Source organism: Salmo salar, chromosome 04, assembly GCF_965601325.2.
Source record: "Salmo salar chromosome 04, fSalSal1, whole genome shotgun sequence".
NCBI lineage: Eukaryota > Metazoa > Chordata > Actinopteri > Salmoniformes > Salmonidae > Salmo > Salmo salar.
The window spans coordinates 58,726,116-58,736,466 of record NC_138294.1 but is presented as its reverse complement, the minus strand read 5'-3'; the positions used below and the strand labels follow the sequence as shown (position 1 = coordinate 58,736,466).

Here is a 10,351-nt window from a genome sequence, read left to right as displayed (position 1 = left end):
ATGAATATATATATATATATTTATGAAAAAATATATATGGGGGATTAGAAATTATGCAGACAATTACATTGATGGAAGTTACAATCTATCTGCAATATTAAAGCTGACCTTTAATAATTTTACTTTCAGGACAACTGGGAACTCATGATGTCAGTGATCTCCAGTTGGCAAAGTCGGAGGGCTAGTAAGATGCCAGTTTCCAACTTGGAATTCCAAGTTGGATAACTCTTCAAAACAATGGTATCAATGTATCTCTCTGTCTGCACCAGGTTTGTCTAAGATCCTATCAGGCCCACTGGCCCAGAGGTATGAACAGCACCCAGTCCAGCCCTGTCGCCTTCTTCATCATCCAGGGCCTGGCCAGTCTGGGGGAGAAGAAGATGGTCCTGTTTATCATCTTCCTGCTGGCCTACACCATCATCCTCGGAGGAAACATCATGATCATCTACCTGGTACTGTACATTGTACACGCACAGCCAGAACCAGATCACAATAACATTAGATAGTGATTATGTTATAAGAGAGACCATGAGTTCTAGTTAGTGTAAGTAATCAAAAGGTTTCATTCAGGTCCTCTCACTTAGAATTTGCTCTAAGGGCCCGTAGACTACACTATACTCCTCAGGAGTCAGGAGTCTTGAACTCTTGAGATTTATGGCTTGGGCCCAGAGTTTCCCCTGGTCGAGACATGTTGTCAGGAAAAACTCTCCGCTGGGCCTATCTATGACATCACTGTCTAACCACTTTCTTTATCTCGTCCTAAAGGTCCGGACCGACCCGAAGCTGGGCTCCCCCATGTACTTCTTCCTCCACAACCTGTCCATCGTGGACATGATTTACACAACGGTCACCATTCCCAACATGTTGTCAGGCTTCCTGACTGAGGTCAAGACTGTGTCCGTCCCCGGCTGCTTCATCCAAATGAACTGTTTCATCCACATGTCTGTTACCGGCCGCGCCCTGCTGACCGCTATGGCCTACGACCGCTATGTGGCCATCTGTAATCCTCTCCGCTATGCCGCTGTGATGACCCGCCCCGTCTGCCTGCTACTCATCATTGGGGCGTGGACCTTCGGCGCCATCTGCACCTTCCCAACCACTAGCATGGCAATGCAGCGTTCATACTGTGGACCCAACGTGGTGCGCCACTGCTGGTGCGACCCGTCCTCAGTGAGGCTACTGGTGTGTGGGGACACTCAGGTGGACAGCATTGTGTCACTGTCTTCTGCCCTCATAGCGCTGCTCACCACGGGTGTGCTCATCCTCACTTCCTACATCCTCATCGGTGTGAAGATAGCTAAAATGGGCGCTGCACAGCGACTGAAGGCGTTTAGCACCTGTGCCGCCCACCTGACGGTTGTGTCCATTTCTTACAGCTCAGCTTCATTTGTCTACATCTCCTACCGTGTGGGAAACTTCTCTCCAGAGGTGACCCTCCTCTTCATCCTCTTTTTCCCCCTCCTCCTTTCTCTGTTCCAATGACTGTTTAACTCTACCATCAGACAACCTTCAGTCAACACTGTGAATCTTACATTCACCAGTTGAAGAGTTTGACTGATATTTGCGCCATTACTCCGGTTACCCATGTCCTCTCTGATTTGTTGATGTCTAATGGTACGCAAATGGCATTCCCACCATGAGATGGCACTGTTGTATTAATTGTGTGTAACATACTGATGCTCATCAGTCGTTGTAGGTTTGTGTCAAGGTTGCAGGGCTGTGAAAATCCTAATAACAGAGTTGGGGTCAATTCCATTTCAATTCCAGGCAATTAAGAAAAAGTATACGAAATTCCAATTGTAATTCCATTTTCCTAATTGAAAAGCATTGAGGATAATTGGAATTTCAGAGTACTTCCTGAATTGATTGGAATTTAAATGGAATCCAACCATCCCTCATAATGCTATGTATATGTTTATGGTTGAATATGATCAAGGTCATACTGTTAATAACGTTGTGATAAGGTTAGATAACATTGTGTTGATGTTGTAAGTGCTATCATTGTTGTTTAATAATGTGTAACTTTTAGTTTATTATATTGTGGTTGTGGGTATCATTGTTGCATTGCGGTTGTCTTAATGTTGTATTCATGTTGTGTTATTGTTGTAGGTGCGTATCATCGTGTCGGTGCTGTACTCGGCTGTGACTCCTTTCCTGAACCCGGTGATCTACAGCCTGAGGAACAAGGAGCTGAGAGCGGCCATCAAGAGGGCCTTCTGCCGACACAGAGACGTCTCACCGCAGGGCCACAAAACACTCAACACACTGTCCTGACAGCAAAACATTCAATACAATCCCCTTTAAAATATATTAAATATTCGTGTTTACCATTTGGTTCATGGTGTAGGTTGCACAAATGTATAAATCTGATTTAATAGTTTGAAGTTTATTGATAAGAACCAAAAAATGAAATAACAATTGTACAGTCCTGTTCAATCGCATTGTACAAACTACCAGATACAGTACTAAATGGTATGTGATTATACTTGTTATTAATCAATACCAAAGAAACAACAGTAATTGTTAGGTGATTATTGTGTAAGTACAATCTCGCAATATTATTTCTTAAATATCAGGGAAATAGCACACTGTCAAATAAAGTGTACCAACAGATTTTGTTTTTGTGCCTCTGCCTTCTCTGTAGGCGTCACAAATTAAAATAAAACTTTGTACAATAAAATATTCTATGTTGGTTTGCATGTGGAAATTAAATCTACAAATGATTCATGGAACACCCCCCCAAAACTTTGCACCACCTAAAATAAATGTCAGTTTGAAAACATACAGTAGTGTTCTTCCTAGTTATGTATTTTACAGTAGATTTGCATTATGGCAGGAATTAGGATTTTTTTCCATCAGTACTAACCCAAACCGGGGCAGCTGTATGTTTTAATTGTTACAACACGCTTTGAATATGCATACCATCAATGAAATAATGGCTCTCAACTAATGTTAGGGTCCAATTCAACAGAACCCTTACAGGTCCCTCAGGTGGTGGTTGAGAAGAAACTCCACCCTTGTTTTATGAACGCCACACACATACACTGCAGTTCTCATTATATTATAGATTATTTATTTTCCCATCAGATTTAACACAAAATCCTGCGGCTACCTTGGCTCTGTGAACACTCTAAATATCCACTGTGTAATCTCTTTAGTCTGTAAAGCATATATTATGTGGTTGGCACAGGTAGGGACCACACTACCCAGCACACTATTCAGTTTGCGCAGGTCTGCATAAGCTAGGAAGTGATGGAGGATGAAACTGGTAAACCCACATCCCAGCACAATATGGTAGACCAGTAAGCGTGTGCTACAGGTTGTCAGCGCCTTGCTGTTTAAAGAGGTGTTTCTACTACTCAGACAAACAATGGCAATCTTCAGATAGGTGAGACTGATGCTGCCTATGGACGAGACAAACAGCATAACAGTAAATGTTAAGACATATATGTTATTTATGAACACGCTCTCGCAGGAGAGCTTGAATAAGGAGGCGCTGTCGCAGTACGGGTTAAATATGTTAGACCTACAGCGTGATAGGCGGATGGTGATGCCCAGGCGGATGGTGTCCCCTAACAGACGAGGTATCATCACTCTAGCCCCGACTATGTTATTAAGAGACACGTTTCAGAAAAGGATGTACATGGGATGATGCAGGCTCCTCTCCATGGAGATCAGTACTATGAGGCCGATGTTGGCAACGAGGTGAAGACATAGATAATAAGGAAGAGGATTAGGTCAGGGTAGGTGGTCTGTTGAGTGACCTTTAAAAGATTAAAGGGACGTTCAGGATTTTATAACTTGATAGAAGAACTGTAATCCATGATTTGTTTTCTTTAAACTTATCATTCCCGAGACCCATCTGACTTTCATTTATCTGCATATTTATATGTTTTTTTTTTTTTTTTAAATGATTAAAAGGAATTTATATGAATGCTGTAAATACAGAAATTGTTTGCTCAGTGGGAAATGAATATCCAACTAGTCAGTGACAACTGTGTGGAGTTTGTGACAGCAACTATGTGAGCTTATTACAGTATTATAGACACTACGTCCTGGGATTTCCTATGCTCTTCTATGAAGAACCCCACCCTTACCTTCTAACGACTATTGTGTAGCTTGTGAGCGTCATATAGAGCACAACATGTCACATGAGAGTCTCAGCTTTTCATAGATAGCTTTTGATTGTTCGCAGCACAAACAATTCGGACTTGGCCTAGGGTCCTTGGCCTAGGGTCCCTTCAGGATCTGCCCTTGTCTCACAAACACCTTTCTAGCTCAGCCCCCATTAAACACACAGACTAATGGTATCAACGGATGCAGAAGAAATAGACAAAACTTATGGTACAAGCCAGAAGTGTCACAGTTTCTGTGTTATTTGATTGTTGTTTCCTTAGGTTACCGCTGGAGGGTTTCCCTTACCCTGTTTTCTAGTTTTCAGGTTACCCTGATTATAACTTATTGGATTCTCCTGTGTTTATTTACCTTCTCTGTTCACCTGATTGCCTTGTTATTTAGGTTCCTCAGTTGGTCTGAATCTTTGCTTAGGTCTCATGTTTTATTAGTGTGCTCTTGTGCGGTTGCCTTGTTTCTGTTAAGACTAAGTAAAAGTTCTGGGTTTATCCTTACCCCTGCTTGCTGTGTTTCTCTGCGCCTGGATTCGAGTTCGTACTAGCATTATTGGTACAGTAGTCCTAAGCCTACAATGGACCCAGCGGAGATTTTTCAGTCGTATGAGGAACACTCCGAATTCCAACATTTATGGTCGGCTCTCACCCACCATGGAACTGTGATTGGATGTGCATGTACATGCCTAGTGAAATAAAGGTTAAATAAAAATACAAATAAATTGGTTGCCATGAGGGGTGGCTGCAGACATTGTCGGATGATTTAAGAACCGTCCGCACCGTCTGCAGACAGGACAGTCGGTAGCAACGGCTGCTTCACCTGTGGCTGTTCCTAATCCTCCACTCCCTACCAGCTCAGCCTCTTCCTCCCTTTGGGAGCCTCATCTCCCGGCACAGGAGCACTATGAGGGGCATCCTGGGAGGTGTCGTGGGTTAATGCTCCAATGCTCACTGGCCTTCGAGCTGCAGGCAACAACGTTTCCCACAGAGCGTTCCAGAGTGGCATACGTCATCTCCTTGCTCTCAGGACGTGCTCTGGCCTGGGCTACGGCCATATGAGAGAAGCAATCAGACATTTGTGTTAGTTGGCAAAGCTTCACCCAGGAGATGAAGAGGGTTTTTGATCACGCCATCAGTGGCAGGAACGCTGCTAAAAGACTCATTGTGCTTCGGCACGGCAGCCAGAGCGAAGCAAATTACACAATTGACTTTCGGACACTTAACGTTGAAAGCAGTTGGATACAGAGGCACATCACTCAGCCTTTCTAAACGGACTCAGCGAGGTTCTCAAGGATGAACCGGCTTCCCGGGACAACCTTGACACTCTGGATGAGCTTATCATTCTGGCCATCCGGATTGACAACCGGCTTTGGGAACGTCGTCGTGAGAGGACGGAGGGGTTCAGAGTTGTTTCCAGTGTTTCGGGTTCCGCTGAGTCTGTTCCACTGCCTTATGCTGCGTCTGCTTGTCCTGTAACCCATCAGAGTCCTCAATTCGGCTCTAGTTCTCCTTCATATCCTTCAGAGGAGCCAATGCAATTGGGACGCACCAGGTTTCCGCTCTGGAGAGATGGTGCAGGGTTAACAAGCAATGTTGTCTTTACTGTGGTCAGTCTGGACATTTCTATGCCTCCTGTCCCGAGCTGATGGGAGGCATAGAAATGTCACCTGTGGTGAGACAATGGGCTGACGGGAGGCATAGAAATCTCACCTGTGGTGAGACAATGGGCAGTTGGACATTCCTGCTTTCATAGACTCTGGGGCTACCTGTTTTCTGGATCACATTTTAGCTCGCCAACAGGGGCTGCCTCTCACTAAGCAGGAAGGTCAAACCCTAGGGTCTGGGAAGGTGAAGCAACTCACCATGCCTATTTAGCTACGAGTTCTGGATTATCATGTGGAGTTTATCCAGTTACATTTGTTGGACTCTCCTGAGCTTCCCCCGGTTCTTGGACATCTGTGGCTTTCTATCCATAATCCTCAAATTGACAGGCCCTTGGGAAGAGTTCTGAGATGGAATCCTTCATGCCAGTCCACCTGCCAGCAACTCTCTCCACATCTTTCCAGCCCTGCTCGTCTGGAGGCTTCTGATTCTCCTGTTCCCCGGCTGGGGATGACAAGCCTGATCTTTCCCGTGTACCTCGGGATTACTGGGATCTGGGTCAGGTCTTCAGTAAATGAAGGGCCAGCGAACTGCCTCCTCACAGATCCTACGATTGTGCCATCGACCTCCTGCACGGCACCACTCTTCCGAGAGGAGGGCTGTATTCTCTCTCAGGTCCAGAGACTGCAGCCATGAACAGTTAAATTAAGGAGGCGCTGGCGGCTGGTTTTATTAGGCCGTCCACTTCACCTGCAGGAGCGGGTTTTTTCTTTGTTGGAAAGAGGGATGGGGGATTCCGTCCCTGTATCAATTACCGGGGTTTAAATAACATTACCATCAAGAACCGTTACCTTCTTCCTCTTATGTCGTCAGCCTTTGAGAGACTCCAGGGAGCTACGTTCTTTTCAAAATTTGATTTAGGGAATGCGTACAATGTGGTGCGCATCAGACAGGGCGACGAGTGGAAGACAGCATTCAACACCCCAAATGGACATTATGTGTACCGTGTCATGCCGTTTGGACTTACAAATTCTCGGGCCGTTTTCCAGGCCCTGGTTAATGATGTGCTGCGCGACTTCCTTCACCAGTTTGTGTTTGTGTACCTGGATGACATCCTCATCTTCTCCAGGTCCATGGTTGAACACATCCAACATGTTCGCCAGGTCCTTCAAAGACTCCTCTCCTCTCGCTTTTTGCAAAGCGTTCAAATGATCTAAAGTTGTGCTGTTGCAACTTCCTGTAAACACACAGTCCAGTTCAAAGTGAATGGCAGGCCTGTGTGGCAAATTTCTTGTTTGCATGAAGGCCTACTGTAGCTCTGATTGGCTATGGTGCACCGGTCTGCGTAGACTCCGTTCCTGGACAAGACAGGTTTCTTTTACTGCAGTGTCTATTACCTTTCAAAGTCAAATGGCAAGTATATGCCACATCCTCAGATTATTCAAGAGTGGGAGGACGATATGAAAAGATGGCCACATATCACCAACGAAGACATCTTTAATTATTTATTCTTGTTTCTCAGTGTGGATGGGACAGAGATGAGGAGCTACAAAAGCACAGAGAAATATCAACACCTCCACAGCGGCAAAGTTGGGTGGGGGCTTATTCACTGTCTTGTGTACCTCAAAGCAGTTGTCCAGCCCAGTCAGAGCAAACCACACCATCCATCTGCCTGGATTCTTGTATCATCTGTCGGCATAGTGGATACTGCAGGATGTTCTTCTGTTGCAGGGCAGGTCGAAGACTTGCAGTCATGCAGCTGCAATACTATGGAAGGTAGCTAGCTCACTGACATTTTATTTATCATAACTTGCCGTTTCTATGACTGATACTTTTGATGTTAGCTAGTTACTTAGCTAGCTGATTATGATGATACCATATCACTCACCAGAACTGACAACGTTAACTGTTACAACATGCACACATGGTTCTTGGTTTCAATGGCTCATTGTGTAAGTATATCAATCTAATCTCGAATGGCAATGAGGTAGGTACAGAATCAAGGTGAGTTTTACAATGAAATAGGAAATTACCAACACAATCTAAACTTTTTTTACCCCCTTTTTTCACCCCAATTTCATGTTATCCAATTGGTAGTAGTTACAATCTTGTCTCATCACTGCAACTCCTGTATGGACTGGGGAGAGACGAAGGTCGAGAGCCATGCATCCTCCAACACACAACCCAACCAAGCCGCACTGCTTCTTGACACAATGTCCATCCATCCCAGAAGCAAGCCACACCAATGTGTCAGAGGAAACACCGTACACCTGGCAACCTGGTCAGCATGCACTACACCCAGCCCGCCACAGGAGTTGCTAGTGTGCAATGAGACAAGGATATCTCTGCCTGCCAAACCCTCCCTAACCCAGACAATGCTGGGCCAATTGTGCGCTGCCCCATGGGCCTCCCGGTCGCAGCCGGCTGCGACAGAGCCTGGACTCGAACCCAGAATCTCTGGTGGCACAGCTAGCAATGAGATGCAGTGCCTTAGACCACTGCGCCACCCAGGAGGCAAACATAACCTAAACTTACTAGTTTAAAGGGAACTGTGTAAACCAGTCAACTGTGAACACCATGTAAACGAGTGTTCCATACTGTAATTGACTATTCTAACAATAGGTGCAGAATGCTGGGTATGGATGTTTGACAGGGGTGTCCTGTACAGATGAGCAATGCCAGTGGAACTCGGGGACCCAGCGGAATTTCACTCCAAAATGATTGAGCGGGATCTGTTTTAAAGGTCACAAACCAAATTACGAGTTCTCTGACAACACCCCAGCCACTTCTCCATCTATACCTCCAACTCCTGTGTACCACTCCCACAACGCACTTAAGAAGAGTTTGGAAGGGGCCAATGTTCCAGTGGGGAGCCTTCTGCACGAGTGCATCAAAGCTAAACCAGTCATCATGTTCCAGCAGCAGCCACACAGCTACAGCAGCCTAATGGTGAACATGGCATCAACATGCAGTGTCAGAATGCTTGTCATTTTATTACGTTTTTGCTAAGCTGGAAGAGTGTAAACGTGCCAGCTTGGGAGAGGTCACTAAAGGACAGAGTTCCTTGACGCACGTAAACTTTGAATCACTGCTAGCTCAGCACAGAAATGTCCTGTGCGCACCTCAACAAATCCCTACAAGTTTTTGCAGGAGCTCTCTTCCCCAGGTTCCATGGGAACTCAGCAACCACATATGGCAAGGAGAACGGGCAGGTGGCCTACACATGGATGGGAGAGCTGTGGGTTTAGTCTGGAGAGTAGAGGCACAGTAGTGTGTCAAGGAGCCATGGCTTTCTGCAAGCCCAGATGGAGTGTTAAACTCTCAAGAACTTCTAGAAATCAAATGTCCTGTTCTGAGTAAGTCTCTGACTGAACTGTTTTCTGGCAAACTCACCAATGTGAAGCTGGTGGATGGGGTTCCTCAGCTGCAACCTAATGGAGCCTGTGGGTACTACATGCAGAGGCAAATGGGCATGTTCTGCACAGGACTGGAGAGATGCAAACTACTGTCTGGGCTCCATCCGGGCAGGTTGTTATTGTTGATGTGAATTTCAATGCTGATGTTATCCCTGAACTGAAGACATTCTTTTTCATACATATGCTGCCAAGGACAGTATATGAGTTCCAGTCAAGCAGACTAACTCTGTGCTCCAAATATGTTAAACTATGTGTTTTTAAATAGTTCTCATATTTTGTGCCTTCTAAAGCTCTCTCTGTCAGCTCTACCTTATTATCTAAGGATAACATTTTTTTGGTCTTGCACAGTTCTCTTCATAAGCATATGTGGTCTCAACAGGCTATTCTGTTACGATGTCACCGAAGAACCATCTACTATCCCCGGCCCGCTAGCTTTTCTGAACGCTGTGTCCCCTGCTCTCCTAGCGTAGTAGTGACTACCGAACGGCACTCTGACTCACCTATTGCTGCTCTTTTGACCCTTACCGAACATAAAAGGCACATTTTGCGTGAATCCATGTTTGGGAACTTGTGATAGCATTATTATATTTGCATAATTGTTTTATGGCTTGCCTTGTACAGCTCTCTTCCTACATGTTTATCTAATGCCTAAGGATAACTTCTTATGATTTATGAATATTTTAATTGTTTAGCTCTTTTCATATGGCACTTCATGAACTAAGCATTCCGTAACTCATCTTGCACTTGGCAAATTATGGTGTTAATAAAAACACTATGAAATTCCACTTTGTTGACATTTTCTTTAATACTTAACATTTTGAAATGAAGGAATAGGAGGGTTTCAAATGTGTTTTCAGTTAGATTCTGGGTTTGGTTTTCAAGTGGCACAAATCATGAAAAACAATGTGGCACTTGATAAACAGTTGTCTTCCCTCTCGGTCTGTTAGAGACATTTTGGTATGATTGCAGCACCATGCAGGGGTGGATAACTCCAGTCCTCGAGGGCCTGATTGGTGTCACACTTTTTCTCCATCCCTAGCAAACACAGCTGATTAATCAAACTGCATTCTAAACTGAAGATCATGATTAGGTGATTATTGGAGTCAGGTGTGATAGCTGGGGCTGGGGAAAAATTGTGACACCAATCAGGCCCTCGAGGACTGGAATTTGCCCACCCCTGATCAAGGTGGATCCCTGTAATTATCA

The 10,351-nt window shown here is 45.0% G+C and overlaps 1 protein-coding gene and 1 pseudogene across 1 annotated transcript; one reads left to right on the top strand and one right to left on the bottom strand.

The window, feature by feature from the left end:
- Window positions 1-272: 272 nt before the first annotated feature.
- On the top strand, window positions 273-2,747 carry LOC106603567 (olfactory receptor 5J3-like). Its single transcript, XM_014197424.3, has 3 exons — window positions 273-452; window positions 766-1,428; window positions 2,110-2,747. The coding sequence occupies exons 1-3, from the start codon at window positions 309-311 to the stop codon at window positions 2,272-2,274; spliced, it is 972 nt and encodes a 323-aa protein (XP_014052899.1). The 5' UTR covers window positions 273-308; the 3' UTR covers window positions 2,275-2,747.
- A 361-nt stretch (window positions 2,748-3,108) lies between these two features.
- LOC106603427 (olfactory receptor 8U1-like) lies at window positions 3,109-6,883 on the bottom strand (annotated as a pseudogene).
- Between the last annotated feature and the right edge of the window lie 3,468 nt (window positions 6,884-10,351).